The 18,581-nt window shown below is 40.4% G+C and overlaps 1 protein-coding gene and 2 non-coding genes across 11 annotated transcripts; 2 read left to right on the top strand and 1 right to left on the bottom strand.

Moving 5' to 3' along the window:
* Nucleotides 1–800: 800 nt before the first annotated feature.
* SIRT4 (sirtuin 4) lies at nt 801–14,179 on the bottom strand. 9 transcript variants are annotated; one of them, XM_033097145.1, is made up of 7 exons: nt 10,717–10,761; nt 8,532–8,557; nt 6,439–6,936; nt 3,726–4,020; nt 3,413–3,622; nt 1,500–1,809; nt 801–1,254 (listed from the first exon to the last, which is right to left on the bottom strand). In XM_033097145.1, the coding sequence occupies exons 1-5, from the start codon at nt 10,744–10,746 to the stop codon at nt 3,470–3,472; spliced, it is 1,002 nt and encodes a 333-aa protein (XP_032953036.1). In that variant the 5' UTR covers nt 10,747–10,761; the 3' UTR covers nt 801–1,254; nt 1,500–1,809; nt 3,413–3,469. The 9 variants fall into 9 exon arrangements, with proteins under 9 accessions (XP_032953036.1, XP_032953038.1, XP_032953039.1 ...); XM_033097147.1 differs by lacking the exons at nt 801–1,254; nt 10,717–10,761 and adding exons at nt 11,128–11,190; nt 14,096–14,179 and having other exon boundaries at nt 1,409–1,809; nt 8,532–8,671; XM_033097148.1 differs by lacking the exons at nt 801–1,254; nt 10,717–10,761 and adding exons at nt 11,128–11,190; nt 14,096–14,179 and having other exon boundaries at nt 1,409–1,809; nt 8,532–8,665.
* On the top strand, nt 13,647–13,787 carry LOC117017901 (U4 spliceosomal RNA). Its single transcript, XR_004422135.1, has one exon. It is a non-coding gene; the product is annotated as a U4 spliceosomal RNA (small nuclear RNA).
* A 237-nt stretch (nt 14,180–14,416) lies between the features above and the next one.
* LOC117017923 (U4 spliceosomal RNA) lies at nt 14,417–14,557 on the top strand. Its single transcript, XR_004422153.1, has one exon. It is a non-coding gene; the product is annotated as a U4 spliceosomal RNA (small nuclear RNA).
* The last annotated feature ends 4,024 nt before the right edge of the window (nt 14,558–18,581 follow it).

Here is an 18,581-nt window from a genome sequence, read left to right as displayed (position 1 = left end):
CTTATGCCGTTAGACCCATGTAAACAGGGCAGTGACAACTGGTAGCGCCAGCTAGTAGATGTTATTTAAACCGAGGGCACTTATAGTGGGTTAGGAACTGCCATACTGGTAGAAAGCTAAAGATGTAAAGTAAGGAGACATGACAAACATCAGCTTCAGGAAATACCACGTTCCTCTTGAAACAAATTTTTTGGAAAAAATTCTCAGGAGGAAATATGAACAAACGGAACATTCCTAAGGCCCTCAAAACTTGATTACATGAATCATACCAGCATTAGGTGATGAAACAGCCTGCCTTCCCTCCCTGAAAACCTAACCTCTCTACTGCCCACCACAGTTTAACCATTCCTGGTCTCCTTGGCCAGGTGTACTGCTAGCTTCTGCTTCTACTCCAGGCTGACTTCTTTCTAACCATAATCTTCAGACAAATGAGAAGCACTGTTGTTTAAAAAGAAAAGAACTGGGAGGAAAATCCACTTGGATTCTAGTCCTGGCTTTGAAACTATGTACTGTGGCCTTAGATGAGTCTAGATCTTAGTTTTCTCAAAAATGAAGGGGCGAGGGACTAAATTTTCTCTCATCCTGTCATTCTATGCATTATTCTGTGACATTTTCTGGTAGACAGTAAGGGTGGGAGAAATAGCACGTCCTCTGAGAGCCACTTGAGGGAAAGAGGTTGTATCTTTGTAGCCTTAGTACCTTCATATAGTTTCTATCAGTAACCATTTGTGAGATTTGTGGATGAGAATGGCTTGAGATTCAAAAGACCCAGATTTGAACAACTGGACAGATTTGTACGACTTTGGACAATTGAGCAAATCTGGTTCAGAGCACCTTAGGATCTCCGTCTGCAAAAACAGTTGGAATGAGATTTCCAACATCATGAGCAAGGTTTCTGGCGATGAGCAAACCTACAGTCGTAGAGGTGAAAAGAAGTCTGTGTTTTCCAAGATCTTGGGTTATCCCAGTTAACTGAAATTTGCTTCCTAGGCAGCTGCAGGATGAACATTTATTGCTTGCCCTACTTGTAGACAAAAGACTACCTGGAATAGGCTGTGATTCTTTCATCCGCTTCACCTTTTGATGAGATTGTGCAGAAAGCTTTAGCCTGGTACAGTGATTCTTCCTGGCTAACACAGTAATCAAACAAGTCTTGCTGCTTCCCTCGGCAGAAACAAATCAATTTAAGATCCCACTTGGGAATTCACTGTTTCCTCTCTACAGACCAGGTTCAAGGCAGGTGTCTCTTTCTGGCTGAAATCAAGCAGAAATCCTTAGAGAACCATGTCATAAAGCCCCATTTACTTTTAGCTGATTAAAAAATATAAACGTACAGCCCACATACCTGCTGTGCTATTTAAAAAAGGATTCCCTTATTTCTTGGTTAATAAATTCATTCATAGCATTGTTCATCTTTTCAAAAAATATATTAAACCGGTTCAGTTAAAGACATTTAACCATTTGGAATTATAAATGAAGTCATTTCCTTCTCCCCTTACCTCCCACATTAGTGAGATCCCTAGGTTAGCACTCCAGAGACCATTCTGGCCTACATATTTCCTGGGCCATCTCTTTTGCCGGTGAGATAAAAAGGAAGTGAAAGCACTTTTCCTATCAGGAGAAGCTGCTGCTTTGAAAAAGTCTTTCTTCAGGGACAAATCTCTTCAGCCTGAAGATCTTAACTCCTTGGCTTTGAAACCTGAGGTGTTCAGAGATGGGCAGGCAGAGAGATGTTGGTTTGCTGCCCTCTACAGGCTGCACTCGTGAGCTTCGATTAGTTGGAGGAAGAAGGGATGAATCCTTAGGGATCTGAAAACAAATGAAAGAAAGGAGTTAATGCCAAAATAAGCCGAGGGGGGTGGGATGAACAATTGGGAACATCAGCCTACCATTCAAACAAATATAGCATTTAGGACATGTAAATATGGCTACTATATGTTGTTAAGTGAAATAGGATGTAATAAAATAGTATGATTCACTTTTTGTAAAAACAGATTTAGTTATACCAGAATGTTACACTTTGGTATCTCAGTGGTGGGATTATGGGTAATTTGTATTATATCCTTTTTACTTATCTGTATCATCTAAACTTTCTACTATTAATACATATTATTCAAGTAATAACTAGTTAAAAAAGTAGTTGTGCCAAGGGGACTTCTCGCGTGCTGAATGTTCTGTTCCTTGATCTACATGTCTGGATCATGGAGCTGCCCACTTATGATACATGCACTTCTCTGTATGTGTAGTTCAATTAAAAAGTGGTTGTTACAAGAACTCATTCATTGCTAGTGGGACTGCAAATTGCCAAGCCACTTTGGAAGACAGTTTGGTAGTTTCTAACAAAATGAAACATTTATCACATGACCCAGCAATCTTACTCTTTGGTATTTATCCAAATGAGTTGAAAACTTCAGTCCACACAAAAACCTGCACACGGATGTTTATAACAGCTTTATTTATAATTGCCAAAAACTCAGAAGCAACCAAGATGTCCTTCAGTAGGTGATGGATAAATACTGTGTGCGTGTACAGAGGCCAGGAGCATATGGGGACTCTCCACTTTTCTGCTCAATTCTGTGAACCTAAAACTGCACTAAAAAATAAAGTCTATTTAAAAAAGTGGTTGTACCCTTCTAGGAATATACTAAAAACATTGTACACATTCAGTGAGGGAACTGTATAGTATGTGAGTTATAGCTCAGTAAAGCCTACTTATATTTTTAAGTGGTTGTACTCACAGATGAAAATAGATACAAAGTACTGACACATGCTATAATATGGATGAACCTTGAAAATATCATGCCAAGTGGAAAAGCCAGGTACAAAAGGCTATATACTATATGAAATATCTAGAATAGGTAGAAACAGAAAGATTAGTTGTTGCCAGGAACTTGGGGGTGGGACGGGGGTGGGGAATGACGGCTAATGGATATAGGTTTCTTCTTGAGATGATGAAAATATTCTGGAATTAGTGGTTGTTAATGTACAACTTTGTGAATGTACTAAACATTAATTGTATACTTTTTTTTAAAAATTTATTGGGGTGACAATTGTTAGCGAAATTACATAGATTCCAGGTGCACAATTCTGTATTACATCATCTATAAATACCATTGTGTGTTCACCACCCACTAATTGTATACTTTTAAAGGGTGAACTTTATGGTATATGAATTATACCTCAATAAAGCTGTTAATTTTAAGAAACGGAAATAAGTTATGGCAGATTTTGGAACATTGTTTTAAATAGCTATGTGACTAGAATTTGAAAATCATAGTCTTTCAAACACTATAGCTTAATGTAATTAGAAAACTAAGAATGGCCATACATTAAGAAGCCTAGAACCTTCTAGATTTTGTCAGTGCTCTCACTTGAAAAGGGACTGGAAGCTGATACCTGAGAAGGCATTTACCTTCAGCAGCAGGATGCAAGTGAAAGTCCCAGCTCCTGGCTCGGGAACAGGCTGTGGTCAGTGTGGGTCTATTAAAGGCAGCAGCTCTCCACAACGAGAATCCAGTTTCAGACACGCCAAGGCATCCGACCGTGTGGGCCCAATATTCAGTATTGCAATTGGTAGCTTCTTCTCCCGTGCAGTGAGGATAAACCTGTAACCAGAGTACACCTGTACGAGGAGGAGACACAGGTAAGAGATTTCAAGATGCAGGAAGACACAAACCAAGTAGGGAGTGTGACCGGGGCAGTGACAGCCTGAGCAAGTCAGGTACCTGCAAGGACGATCCCACCACCAAGAGAGAGTCAGCTTCTTTGACGCGCCTGTGCACAAAGTTGACCTTGTCAGGGTTCACGGTGTCCCCGAAGAAAACGACATCTGGTTTCAGAGGGCCCCCACATCGAGCACAGGACGGGACCTGAAAGCTCTGTACCTGCTCCTCCGTGAGAAAGACATCACCATCAGGAGCCAGGCCCTGGGCCTCCGCACTCCAGGTGGGGTTCAGGGCTTCAAAGCGCCCCTGCAGCACCCCACGGGCAGTCTGCTCACCGCAATGCAAGCAGAGGACCCTGAAACCAAAAAGGGGGCCAACTGAACGGTCTGTCGTGGGGAGGTATAAAGCGGCCAGAAATGTGTAATCCCCAACCATTTTTCAGCCCCTCCATCATCGTTTCCTTGTCCTAACACCCCCAGTTTTTTCCCTATTATAGGAATACCTTCTCATGACCTCTTGAGCTACCACCATTTCTCAGCTTCCTTCCACTGCCAACCTTCTAGAATGAGTAATATACACATATATACGTTTCCTTACTACACACTCCCTGCTTAACCTTTGGTCAGCTCATTTTTATGCTTCACATGACTGCAAATTCTTTACCAAATGATTTCCTTAGTGCCCAAACCAGTTTTCCCCTCCATTCTCCGCTGTGCTCATCAGCTGTAGTTGTCACTATCCATCACCATCCTCTCTTTAAAACTCTCTCTTCCCTTGATGTCTGTGACATGGTGCCTTCTGGTTCTCTTGTCACCTGTCTAATCAAGAGAACATGAGCTCCATGACAGCGAGAACTTTGAGTCTTGCCCTGTCGCAAGACCACTGCTCTTGACCACCACTCTATGCCCACCACCTACAACAGTGCCCACTCAATAGCTGTTGAAAGAACAAACGGTTGTTCAGTTGGTTCCCCCTCTGCTCCTCAATCCTCCCGCTTGTTTTCTTTCTATGTTTGTAACCTTGGGGACACTCCCTTTTCACTGCCTCAGTGCCTCTGTGCTAATGGTTTCCTCCTCTGCATAGGACTCCCCTCCTGCTCTCTCTTTGAAACTCAAGTCCAATTCCAAGTTTTGACTGTTCTATCAAGTTTACCTTCTGTCTTCAACCACTCCTCCCCAATTTCTCCGTCACCATCATTTCTCCAGTTACTTGGGCTGAAACCTTTGGAAAAATTCATTACTCCTTTTTATCTGGTCAACCATCAAATTATGTTGATTTTTTTTTTTAAAGGCCCCCTCTGAAATGACAAGCAGTCTTGGATTTGTTCTAAAATAGTTAAGAGATAAGTAAAGAAGGGATAAAGGCAACATAAAATGTTTGAATCTGGGTGATAGTATAGGGGAATTCATTACACTATTTACTTTTGTGGGTGTTTTTGAAATTTTCATCATCAAAAAAAAACCCAAAAAACCCCACAACTTTTAAAATAGACCCACAGCCATCATTAATACTCTCATTCCCCTGTTGTCACCTTAGTCTGGCTCCTTCAGGCTGACCCTGAGCCACTCTTTCTAGTCCTGTTTAGCCTTCCTCAAATGCTACTTTTATCATGTTGCTCTCTTACTCAGAAACCACTAATAGACCCCTTCGGTCTCTCACAAGAGATGCAAATTGCACTGCATGCTTTTCAGATGCATCCATGAGTCGGGTCTAGCCTTTCCAGACATCCGATTTCATACTAGTTTGGAGGCCAGACCAGACTCCCTTGGGCTCTACAAATTCCTTTCATTCAGAAAGCCCTTTTTCCCTTCCTTTGCCTAGTCAAGCGTGAGTCAGTCTCAAGCCCCACCTTACCCATAAAAGCTGTCCTCATTTCTCCAATCTTTACTAAATCTGTTTCTCCAAACTTGTAAAGCATGTCGATCAAGGACCACAATTTAACAATAGTGTGGAGTTGTCATTAAACATGTTATTTTTGGGTCTCCCCAAACAGATTACAAAGTTCTCACGTATAAAATAGACCATGTGTTATACTTTGGTTTTGATCCCTCCACACTACCAAGTAGCATACCACTACACACCACATGTTGCAGGCCCCCAATAAACATTTTACAATCGACAGGAGGATCTCTGAGGCTTAAAAGATAAGGAAATGGTCTCCAATTAGTTACAAGTTATTGCCAGGGCCACATGTATTCATTCCATCAATATCTACTGGGTTCTGATTAAATGCCAGGCTATACTGTGTTCTACGTGTCTAGGCACCAGATAGATGCAGCTGTTTGTAGCATATGCTACAAACGACGCTCTGCTCGTCGTCCCCTCAGGACACCTAAAGGCCACTGCACACAGTTCTCTTTCAAGCAACTTCTTGGGGCCAAGGAAGCCGTGTCTGGAGGAGCAGAGTCAGTATCAGGGAGTCAATGCCCCAGGAGTGACCTTCGACCAGTGAGGGGTGGGAGATGGTGGATAAACACCCCAGCTTCCTTCACTTTCAGTGAGACAATTCTGAAGCACCCTCTAGACAGTGAGAGGGCCCCTCACTGGATGGAGCTCCAGCTGCCCATAGGAGTAACCTTTCTTGGCTTTCCTCCCTTCTCTGTTTCACTTCCCTACTCCCTCCCTGAGTTTGCTGGGATCAACTCCAAAATAAACAACTTGCTCCCAAATGCTTTTCTCAAGGTCTAATAAAGACAACAGTGAGCAAGATGGCCAAGGTCCCTGCTCACAGAACACATATTTCTGGGTTCAAATTGCTTAGACCTTCCTGCACCTGTGCATGGATCCGTGGAGTTCTGTCAGGCGCTGACTACCCGCCTTGGTGTGCAAGGCATCCACATTTTGGGTCACCAACCAGTGCAGCTTTCCGAGTCTCTCCCAGTTGCTCAAAGCCCAGTGTGCAGGGTTAGGCTGGTGGGAGGAGAACCGAGGCCAGCCCACGAAGTTTCTCGCCCAGTACCGCTGGCGGATTGGAGCACTCCGTACAAAATCCCCATGCTGGATGGGCCTCCGATCAGTGCGGGCATAAAGTCCCACCTTTTCTGACCGGTAGTCTGGGATCCCGGACTCGGTGGAGATTCCCGCTCCAGTCATTACTAGGAGTCTCTTGGAAAGGGTGATGAAGCGCTGTAATTCTTTGACCTTCTCAGGGTCCACAGGAGGACTTGGTGGCACAAATAACCCAATGGATCCATGTGAGTACTGCCGGCTGTGCTTCACCATGCAAAGGCCTTTCACTGCCCTGAAAGTCAACCCAAAATTCATCTTCATTCTAGAGAGAAAGAAACTTCATGTGAGAAACTGATTGATTGATTGATTTACTGAGATATAATGGACATTAACGTATTAGCTTCAGGTGTATAATATAATGATTCAATGTTTGTATATATTGTGAAATGATCACCACAATAACTAGTTACATTCGTCACCACACAATTACAAAAAAATTTTGTTTCCTGTGATGAGGACTTTTAAGATTTACTCTCTCAGCAACTTTCAAGTATGCAATAGTATTATGAACTATAATCTCCAGGCTGTACGTTAATTATATCCCCATGACTTACTTATTTCTTCACTGGAATTGTATACCTTTTGAGCATCTTCACCCATTTCCCCTACCACCCAACCCCCACCTCTGGCAACCACCAATCTGTTCTCTTGATCTGTGAGCTTGGGGTTTGTTTTGTTTTGTTCTTTTAGAAACCAGTTTTTAAAAAACAGAGGTAACCATCAACTGACGAATGGATAAACAAAATGTGGTCTATCCACACAATGGAATGTTATTCAGCTATAAAAATGAATGAAGTTCTGATATATGCTACAATATGGATAAACATTGAAAACATTATGCTAGGTGTAAGAAGCCAGTAACCAAAGGACAAATATAAGATTCCACTTATATGAAATGTCCCGAATTGGCAAATCTATAGTGATAGAAAGTAGATTACTAGTTGCCAGGAGCTGGAGAAAGGGAGAATGTATCAGAACTTCGTTCATTTTTATAGCTGAAAAACAAAGGTAGGGTCTAGACACTGGGCATCAACAGCTGCTTACATTATAAAAATAAAGGACCAGAATTATGAGACTCTTGATGGAAGAGCACGTCACCACCCAAGATGTCTTGGCAAAAAAAATTGAACTTGATTCTGATCAAGTCTCTAGAGCTAATTAACAATTATAGGAAATACAGAGCCCAAAGCAATGTGTTCCATTTGTCAATCAGCAAAGTCCAGACTATGGGAAAGTCTACAGGACAGACAAATCAGTTTCTCCACCAATAAACTGTGAGAGAGAGAGATAAAGAGAGATGAAGGCGAATTAATAGATGAAAAGCGATTTAAGGACCAACCAATTGTAATATATAGGCCTTCTTTGGATCCTGATCCAAACAAACTTTTAAAATATGACATTTATAAGACAATTGGAAAATTAAACATTAACTTAAAAAAGTCCTCATCCTATAGTTACATATTGAAATATTTGGATGAAATGATATATCTTGGAGGATTTGCTTCAGAATAATATGGGGCTGGTGGAGTAGATAAAAATATATAAATGGAACAAGTTTAACCAAGAGTTGTTAATCATTGAAGTTGGGTAATGGGTCCATAGATGTGGGTTCGTTATATTATTCTACCTCCACAATAAAAAAAATTTTAAAAAGTAATCCCTTAGATGAATGTGTGGCTTGCAGATGTCCTAGTATGCTCTGCACAGTGGTAGTACAGAAATGCCAAAAGCCATGAGATGAAGGAAAATGATTATATCTTTCAAATATTTTAAAAGCTTAAGAGATACCAGAAAAGTGAGAAGAAAAAAAAAGAAATAGAGAAGTTTGAAGAGAAGCTAAAATGTGGAATGCTTTACCTTAAAGGAAGACTAAACTCCAATATCTGGACCATATCAGCTGTCAGATAGCGTTTGGAGAAAGCGTATGTGAAGTTAAATGTACAAAGTTAATAAGGGCAGGTAACTTCAAAGTACATCTTCCTCATGATGCCCTAGATCTAGATAAAAATGAAAGTAAGGGCACATGATTATCAAAAATACAGAGATAAACAAGGGCTAAGCTTAGCCTTAAAAAATATAGGCAAACTCTAAATAACTCTAAACAAGAAACCACAAATAAAAGCTTGGGTAGCATCCTTATCTCCCCAAAATAGTCCACCTTAAGTGGGATTATGGAGCAGGCTACTGATGAGATTTCAAGACCTCTCCAACTTGTATCTGGAGGCTGCCAACCCAAAAGGTATCTAATAATTAGCAAACTTGCACACTGAAATATGTTAGGAGAAGGGTGATGAGAAAGAGCATGATAGTGAGAAATGGCTGGAGGGTAGGAATTTGTTGGCATTGCGTACAATACTGTCTTCTGGAAGATAACATCTAGGTATTAGAAAAATGTATTGGAAAGAGCACAAGTTTTCACATATCTAAGAAAGCTATCCATCCAGACCATACTACTTCCTGTAGCAGATTTTATGCTTATCTGAACAACCTATTGATAATGAATTAATCAATGACTCCAGTAACCTCAAAGGATGGCCCCAAACTAAACAAGAATATCTTTCACTAGAAAGGTACAGCCCCCTTCTCTCCAAACATACCTAGAATGTATTTATAATCTTACTTTGAAATCCAAATCAATCTTTTGTAAAATTTGAAAGGGTGAGAGCTAGCTCAGAATCTGATGACTCGATGCATTTGGACACTGGGGCTCCAGGCTTATAGAGAAAACTGACCCTTGCCAGGGGTGTGCTGGTAAACTGGCTTCCCCTCCTACCCTCCCCCTCAAAAAAAGATAATAGAAAACAATCTATTACATGGCCAATTTCAGGCTACCAATGGTTTAACTACTGGCTAGCAAATTCCTGAATATTTAACAACTGGCCCTCACAGTACAAACAGATACCACCACACCTTTCTGCATCCTTTGAAGTTCAATCTGAAACAAGAAGCCTACTCTTTTATTATCTTCTTAATAATCTATTTTGGTCAAGAATTTCTAATACCTACTACAAAATAAAATCCTGTCTCCACCCTGGACTATTTCATAACAGCCCAAGCCAATCTTACCTTCCTGACCTCCTAAGAACTTATAACCCGGGTTCTATGTTGTATTCATCACATGGAAATTAACTTGAAATGGCTGGTGAATCTGCCAAGGCTTTCTGCGTCCAAGGGAAACTATATTTTGATTTATTAAAAAGAAAAATGGGGCTCTAAAAAATAATCTATTTAAAAGAGGGAAGGTGAAGTAAAAATTGGTAAAGCAGCATAATGTAAGGCCTATAGTGTGTTTCCCAGTAACACCTGGCTGGTCAGACTGAATCCCTTATAAATTTCAAAAGGTTAATGGCTTACCCCAATATCCTTTAAATCCCTTAATACCTTGTCATTCCATCTATGACTACATCTAAAGATGTCTCTATAAGAATATATTTATGTTTTTAGTTAATACCACCCCTTGGGGGACTGTGTGTTCCATAAACCTACTTCCCATTTAGAAATTAGAATTATCTTACTTCTTCATACACTAAGAGAAGCACATTTGAGTTCTAGTATGCCAGGTGTTGAAGAAGTTGCTCAGACTTTTCATGCTTTTTATTTTATTAATGTAATGAAGCACATGCACATCTTTTATTCTTTCATTCTCCCCATATTCTTTTAGTTTACCCTCAACTACAAACTCTGCTACTACACAACAAATAGTAGTGAGATCTGGCAAAACATTCTACTCTAGCGTTTCTGCTTTTCTAGCCATAAAAACAAGGCTTTGACATTACTTGATATAATGCAGAAATTGTCTAGTGACATGCACCCCATATGTAAACATTTTATGCTTGGATTTCCAGATTTGGGTTCAGGACCCCGATTTCTCCTTGACATTCCACAGCGACACGTGAACAGAGTCCCGATTCCTGAGACCAGATGGCTTGGGAAAACCTGCTTTATTAGAACAGCTGCTTTCTCTCAGGTCCCACCAATGGGCAAAGAGAAGAAATGGGAAAAATCCCTTACAGGGAATCCAGCCTGCCCAGAACACACTTACCTTTCTCTCACAGCTTAAGGGACATTTCATGTCCGACAGTGGAACTGACTGGCTATATTTGCATTTTGGGAAATGTAGTTCACGAATCCTAAATGATGCAAGAAAAACTACAAGTCCCACAATTCTCTAGGTTTCATAGTTGAGGGACCCAGTTTGTCCGGTAGCGCCCCCCTGTCGGCTCTTCCTGGTCAGAGGTTTTGAAGCTTGGTTCGCGACGTGTTGCTCTCACCCTAGCCAATGCGTTGTCGTCTCTGAGAGAACTGTTTAGAGCTTGATGCCAGTATCCTGAGGGAAATCGTGCATCCAAACAGCGCTAACTTAGGAATTCATACTCTCTAAGAGAGAAGCTTTAACAACGGATCTAGATTTGAGTCGCCCTCAACTTCAGTGTTTATGATCCTTTCCACTCACCATGATAGAATCAAGTTCCCACCTTTCAGTGACTGGGTTGTCGAGAAGTATATTCACAAGTACCTGAAAATTGATGTTTTTACATATTAGTGAACAATTAAAGCCAAATCTAATATACAGGAACTAATATGTTTACCCACATGGCTTCTCCAATTTCATTTTCTATCTTGTGTTTTAATTCAATTAACCAACACAATGCCTGGGTCTCACTCCCAGAGATTGGTTTAATTGGTCTGGGGAGATGCCTGGGAATCAAATCCGCTTACAAACTTCCCAGTTGTCTCCAGTGTGTAGCCTATGAGAACCGCTGCCCATAGTATCACCTAAATAAGACATCAATCGATTTGTAAGTGTTTTAGAACAGAATCAAAGGGCAGTTAACAGGGATCTTAAAGACCAGGAACCACTACCCCCAGTTTAAGATGAACTGAAACATAGAGAAGTAGTATGGAGGCTGGAGGCAGAGTTTTAATCCTTGTCCTCTCTTTGAATGAATGGGGGTAAATATTGGTAAAGTAACCCAGTTCAATAGTTTGGGAGCAGTACCTCCAGCAACAGCTCAGATAGGTCACTAAGCTGTGAGAATCACCTATCGTGACAGCCTTTTGTGCCTTTGTTAACCTGTCCACAGGGGTTCAAAGAAAGGACCAAAATGTAGGTTGGAAACTTTTACTAAGTCCCCAAAAAAAGTAATTCATAATGTTTTCTGCACACATGGGAATTTGATCAAAACCTATGGAAATGCCCAGTCACATTTCCCCCACCCCAGACAAATTTTATTATGAAAAATTTTAAACTCATGTTATTTTTTTCAGTTCTCCAAGTGGAATAAGCATCATTAATAGAGACTGACTAGGAATACATGACTATTGTGTTTTTAGGCCCCAAAGAATCTCATGTTCTGGGGAGAAGTTAGCTGAGTTTTCCGTTTTTCTCATAGTACTGGAAAGTCATCCATGGAGGGTGAAGTCATCCAAGATAGCTGGTAAAACACACACTTTCCCTTGATAGCTATTGACAGGGTGGTAATGGGCCACATAAGACATATTCAAGGACTGAGAAGTTCTGTGAATGACCCTAGTCTTTTTACTGCTTACAATTCCACAACACCGGAAATTAATGACTAAGTCCTTAATTGTATTAAAGTAAAATAACCTAAATTAATCAGATTGCTAGTGTTTTGTATTTTTCTGCTGGTTTTTCTAACCCTGGCACTTATGGCTGTGAGCAAAAATTACACATCAGCATCACACAGGCCTTTCAAAGATGTTCATTTTTGTATCTAGATGATGACTACACGAATATTCACTGAGCAATACTTTGTTCCATGTTTGAAATTTTTTATAATAAAATGTTGGGGAGAGTGTCACTTTCTTGGAGACTACTATTTGCATCTTAATGATTACCAAAAGTATTTTGGAAAATATAATTCAGGGATGAAACATATCCAGATATAGATTTCTAACAACTGTAGAGAGAAAACAAGCAATGAGAGTGAAAGTTACTTCAAACTTCATGAACTGTGGACATTTCTGTGGAAATAGCCTCTTTCTTTTAGCCTTTCTCCTCAGAATTAAGTTGTCCACAGAAAACTCTTGTATTAAACATAATATTACCACATAATCCAGAAATTCCACTTCTAGGTATATACACAAAAGAATTGAAAACAAAGATTCAAACCGATACTTGTATGCCAATGTGCATAGAAGCATTATTTACAATAGCCAAAAAGTGGAAGCAACTTGTGTCTATGGAAGAATGAATGGGTAACAAAATTCCACACAATCAAATATTTGTCAGTCAAAAAAAAGAATGAAATTCTGATATATACCACAACATGGGTGGACCTTAAAAACATTATTCTATGAAACAAGCCGGACACAAAAGGTCAAATATTGGATGATTCTGCTTATAGGAGGTACTTAGAATAATCAAATTCATAGAGACAGAAAGTAGAATAGAGGTTGCCAGGGTCTGGGGGGTTGGGGGAGGAATGGAGAGTTAGTGTTTAATAAGTACAGAGTTTCAGTTTGAGATGATGAAAAAGTTCTGGAGATAGAAGTGAAGTTTGCCAACAATTCAATGTTAATGCTACTGAACTGTACACTTAAAAATGGTTAAAGCGGTAAATTTTATGTGATGTGTACTTGACCATAAGTAACCCCTCCCCCCAAAAAAACCCCCAAAAATCACAACCCTACTTTTGAGAGGCTAGTTACACTGTGAACCCGGAGCCACGTGAATAATACCTTGACACCAAGCCTATTTTTCATTCGCTCAATTCATTTCTTAGCATGTTCCCTCCCATAATGCTTTGCTTCATGCTCCATCAAAACCTAGTTAAGTAAAATCAAGCAAGAATCTTCAGAAACAGCCTATGCATTTCCGCGAGATCGTCATATGGTCATATAATTTTTCAACCAAACAATAATTGGAGGTTTTTCCATGAGACTCAAGATCGCCTTTCTGAAATAGGGACCTTGCTTATTGGCAGTGATGAGTAGGGGGCGTTGCTCGTTAGCTTTGCGCAGTGGCAGTATCGTAGCCAATGAGGTTTATCCGAGGCGCGATTATTGCTAATTGAAAACTTTTCCCAATACCCCGCCATGACGACTTGAAATATAGTCGGCATTGGCAATTTTTGACAGTCTCTGCGGAGACTGAACATTTTGGTTTAAAGAAAAAAAATAAATTTTATGTATTTTTTTTGAGAGCGAGTAGTGTTTAAAGTTTAACCCTATTACCGTTAAGTGTTTGCTGTTTTGTTTTTAGAAGTTTTTCTTTTAGATTAAGGTGGGGTTTTACGTTTGTGTCCCAGTAGTTTGTTTTTTATCTATTCTGACTTTATTTTCTATTTATCCAATGCTGCGTTTTCGGTCGTTTGTCACGCTTTTGAGATTTGTTTCTCTGAGAATGCCCCTTCTGGCCCTTGTCTACTGTTTCTGCACCCCCCACCTCAGCCACTCACCGGTCTCCGGCTCACTCGCTTTCCCCCGCCTTCCCGCCGCAGTTTCTTTCCCCAAATTCAAGTCAATCGGGTCATCTCTGTGACGTCACAATGATTTGCATAAAATTCCCCAGCATCCCCTGCGAATGTGCACTCATTTCCAAAATCTGAATGTTTTACATGAGATGATCCAACAACAAGAAGCTTCCCATGCAGACGGACCTTAAATAAAGCTGCTCGAAGGGGAACGCGTCAGATTTATGAACTCGCTGGCAGTCGCTCACCCTCCGTGTAAAGATCGTTGTCATCCGTCGGGGAGAGGGGTGCGTGCTCACGTTTTTCAGCTTTGCGCAGTGGCAGTATCGTAGCCAATGAGGTTTATCCGAGGCGCGATTATTGCTAATTGAAAACTTTTCCCAATACCCCGCCATGACGACTTGAAATATAGTCGGCATTGGCAATTTTTGACAGTCTCTACGGAGACTGAATCTTAATGGTTTAAAAGAAGTTGTGTTGAAGTTAAGTGTTTCTTCGCTTTTTCTTTAAGCCGCGGGTTTTTATTTTAATTAGTTTTGTCTTCCTTTTTTCGCGTGTTTTTTTAGTAATGTTTTCACTGTAGGAGTTTAGGGTTCAGTCTTTCGGGTATTGTTCGAGTCGTATGATATTAGGTCTTTAAAAAACGTGGGCACTCTCTCGTACGCTTCAGAGTGCCGCTCGAAGGTTTTCCAGTGCAGAGAGTGTACATTTGGTTGTAGCTACTCTTTACCTCAAATCTCACAGTTTTTAGTAAATGGCAGTCCCCATTTCCCCATTGTAGTAGGCAACCTCATCCAGAGGGTCACAGATTCTCAGAAATGGACGCGAATCTGAAAACCTCTCATCCACATACTTCCTTTAAAGCGACCAGGAGGGAAATGGATGTAATAGACTTACTCAGGTTTCACCGTGGAGTCCCGGACAGAGATGGGCCTGGAACCAAGTCCTCTTATTCCTAGTGGTGTACTGGTTTCCACTACACCCGCTACCTCTAGTCTTGTCCTCTTAGGAAGGCCAAGAGTATCCCTGGATCGAAGGCTGCAGAAGTCCTACGCCTGGGCAAGGCAGTCCAGCTGCACCTGCTTAGGTTACCACCCGTAAACGCTCCTCTGGCCTGTAAGCAAAAGGATGTGGTTACTTAAGGATGAAGGTGGTGGAACCAGCATCCATTGGTTTAAAGCGGCACTGGTGGAAACCACCAGTCTTGACACACACCACAAATAAGTAAACAAACAGATAAACTAGATAATTACATATTTCAGTGCTATAAAGAAAATAAACAGGGAGATGTGATGGAGCCATCCAGGAGACCAGCCAAACTCCAACAACTATTGAGCACTTGCTTTATGCCAGACTCCACACAAAGTGCTTACTATGCTTCATGTCATTTAATTCTCATAAAAACTATTCTCCCCATTTAAAAACAAACTCTACTGGGAGATAATCGATATTCAATAAACTGTACATGTTTAAAGCATACAATTTTATAAGTTTTGAAACATGTACACCCATGAAACCATTACTGAAATCCATCACTCCCAAAAGTTTCCTGGTGTTCCTCTGTAATCCATCTGTCACTCCAGTCTCTCCCCACTCCCCGGTTCCCCCCTTCTGTCACTACCTATTAGTTTGCATTTTCTAGAATTTCATATAAATGAAATTGTGATTTTTTTGGGAGATTGACTTTTTCGCTAAATATAATGTCCTTGAGGTCCATACACGTTGTTGCACGTATCAATAGTTCATCCTTTTTCCTTGCTGAGTAGTATTCTGTTAGGAATGGGGAAACTTTCCCTGTACTCCTTTAGTTCTTCTGGCTGGTTGAATAATTCAAAGGACATACAACAGATTAACAGGAAAAAATCAAGTTTTAATACATGCATATGGAGAATTCACATAAGCATGAAAATTCCACAGGCAGAAAAGCAGAAGGAGGTATATATATGCCATTCTGGACCAAGAAAGGGGAGGCAGGGGTCTAGGGACTTCAAAAGGAAATAAGGCAAATTTACAAGGGGATGAAAAGAGTTAATGTTTAGTTAACAAATGTTTGCTGGGTCATCTTGAAACAATGGGACACAGGGGCACTTTGAGCAAATGGGCTTTGCTAGGTTCCTCCCTGTCTATCATATCTAGTTCGGGTTAAAGAATAGTTATCTATGATGGTTACTCCCTTCCTGGAGTAGTTCCTCTATCTTAAATGCTTTTAAGCAGTCATGGGGAAAGCCAAAATTTCTTCCTGAGCCTTATGAGCTTTTATTGTTTTCAGCTTGAAATAATAATCTGCATGCCAGAGTATCGGGTGACTCGTTCTGAACCCCCACAATTCCATTGTATAGAAGTACCAGAGTTTGTTCAACCATTCACCCACTGAAGGGCATTGGGATTGTCCAGTATTTTGCTATCACAAATAAAGCTGCTAAGAACATTCTTGTACAAGTTTTTGTGTGAGCATGTTTTTAATTCTCTGGGCTGCATGGTAAATCGCATGTTTGGTTTCATAAAAAACTGCTAGATTATTTTCCAGAGCGGCTGTACCATTTTTACATGCCATCTGCCTTCTTTTAAAAGCTAGATCAATCCCCCTGCCTTTTTTCTTTCCTTCATGACATTGATTTTTTGAAGTCCAAGACAGTTGTCTTGTAGAATGTTCTACGTTCTGGCTTCACCTGGTAGAGTCCCCTGCGGTGTTGTTCAAAACTGTTGTACAGTTTTCCTCTGTCCCCTGTACTTCCTGTAAACTGGAAGTTAGACCTTGAAGCTTGATTAGATGAAATATAACTTCAGAGGTGGCATTGTGAACTTTGTACTGCATCTTCCACTATTAGTGATGCTGACTTTAAGCACCTGGTTAAGGCAGTAACTGCTCTCTCTCTACTGTAAAAGTGCATTTTTCCTTATGTAATCAGTAATTTGTGAACAACCCTTGATATAGGAACCATTTGATTCTAAAAGCCTTTTGGTTTCCACGACCACTTCCCTGAACCACTCACTTCCTGATCAGGCATCAAGATATCATGGCTGAGGGAGGGGGTACAGGGGATGGGTGAAAAGGGGAGGCGGAACTTAGTCAATAATACTGTAATACATTTGCATGGTGACAGATGATTACTGAAATTAGTGTAAAGTATAACAATGTTGCATCACCATATTGTTCACCTGAAACTAATATAACCAAGATAAGATTATATACCAACAATACTTATAAAAAAAAAAAAAAGATATCATGGCTGAGTAAGATAATCAACGTCACTTCTTTTCTGGAACCCAGGATAGGTTTCCTGGAATCAAGGCCTGTGATCAGGACCTGTGGTCCCAGGAAGTCAAGAAGAGTCCCCTGATAAGCCAGTGTGTCAGAAATGTGGTGGAAAGAGGGGATCAGTGAAAACTGTTCAAAGGGGCATCCTGGAGGTCCCACACTGATTACAGGAACTGTGAAAGTTTCCAATGTGTACCCCCCAGAAGCTGAAATTTCCAGGAGCTACAAATATCCTTGATAGCGTGGTCTGAAAATGCACTCCAACCATTTCTTTCCACCTTATCTGTTTGCCAAGATGGATAATCTGGGTGTCAGATCAGCGCTGGAGGAAATAGAAGATGGAAGCTTGCTCCCACCGCAACTTTTGTATTGATCAGAAAGTTCAGATGATGGTCTGGCAAACACTGACCTGTGTGTGTGTGTGTGTGTGTGTGTGTGTGTGTGTGTGTGTGTGTGTGTGTGTGATTTTCTTAGAATTTATAATAGCAAGTAAGTAAAATAACGACTCATTTGTAAGCAAATACAAGAAAGAAAAGCCTGGAAAAACCATCGAAATGTTGAATAAATAACTTAAGGAAAGCAAAACAATTTTTTGTTTTCATAAAATTTATGAAACATGCATGTGATATTTTGCTTTTAGCTCTACTGGAATCTTCCTTGGGCTGGGTAGTTTGGATTACACTGACTTCTTTTTTTTTAATTGAAGTAAAATTCAAATAACATAAAATTAACCATTTTAAAGTAGACCCATGGGATGTTTACATAGTATTGTTTTCTGTTTCACAACCTAATTTTTTTCTTACAAAATTACAGCACATTTGTATATAAAATCCAAATATTATACATACGAAGCAGTGACAAAGAACCTCATCATAATCCCACTTCCACTGCTAGAGGAGATAGCCACAGGTAGGTGAGATTATTCCTCCAAACTGTTCTATTCATATGTCAACATAATTATGAACAAACATTGAATTACAGTCTACGTACAGTTCTAGTACTTCCTTTTTCTTTCTGCTAAACAATATATCGAGGACATATTTTCCATGTCAATACACAGCTCCCCTCTTCCTGTACGAAATATATCCCACTTCAGCTAACCAATCCTCTATGGATGGGCATTTGGGTTGTTTCCCGTTTTTTTACAATTATAAGCAATGCTACGATGAACATCCTTGGATGTGCTTCTTTGCCTAGTCAGGGGAATTTTGC

The sequence above is a fragment of the Rhinolophus ferrumequinum genome, chromosome 25, assembly GCF_004115265.2.
Source record: "Rhinolophus ferrumequinum isolate MPI-CBG mRhiFer1 chromosome 25, mRhiFer1_v1.p, whole genome shotgun sequence".
Taxonomy (NCBI): domain Eukaryota; kingdom Metazoa; phylum Chordata; class Mammalia; order Chiroptera; family Rhinolophidae; genus Rhinolophus; species Rhinolophus ferrumequinum.
This window is presented reverse-complemented; position numbering and strand designations above follow the sequence as displayed.

What these genes read in the sequence shown, in the direction of transcription:
- SIRT4 (XM_033097145.1), bottom strand. Translation starts at nt 10,746, where the DNA reads ATGAAATGTCCCTTAAGCTGTGAGAGAAAG. An exon ending in CCTTAAGCTGTGAGAGAAAG is followed by an intron (nt 8,558 to 10,716) that starts GTAAGTGTGTTC and finishes GATATGGTCCAG; the next exon opens with ATATTGGAGTTTAGTCTTCC. An exon ending in GAGTTTAGTCTTCCTTTAAG is followed by an intron (nt 6,937 to 8,531) that starts GTAAAGCATTCC and finishes CTTTCTCTCTAG; the next exon opens with AATGAAGATGAATTTTGGGT.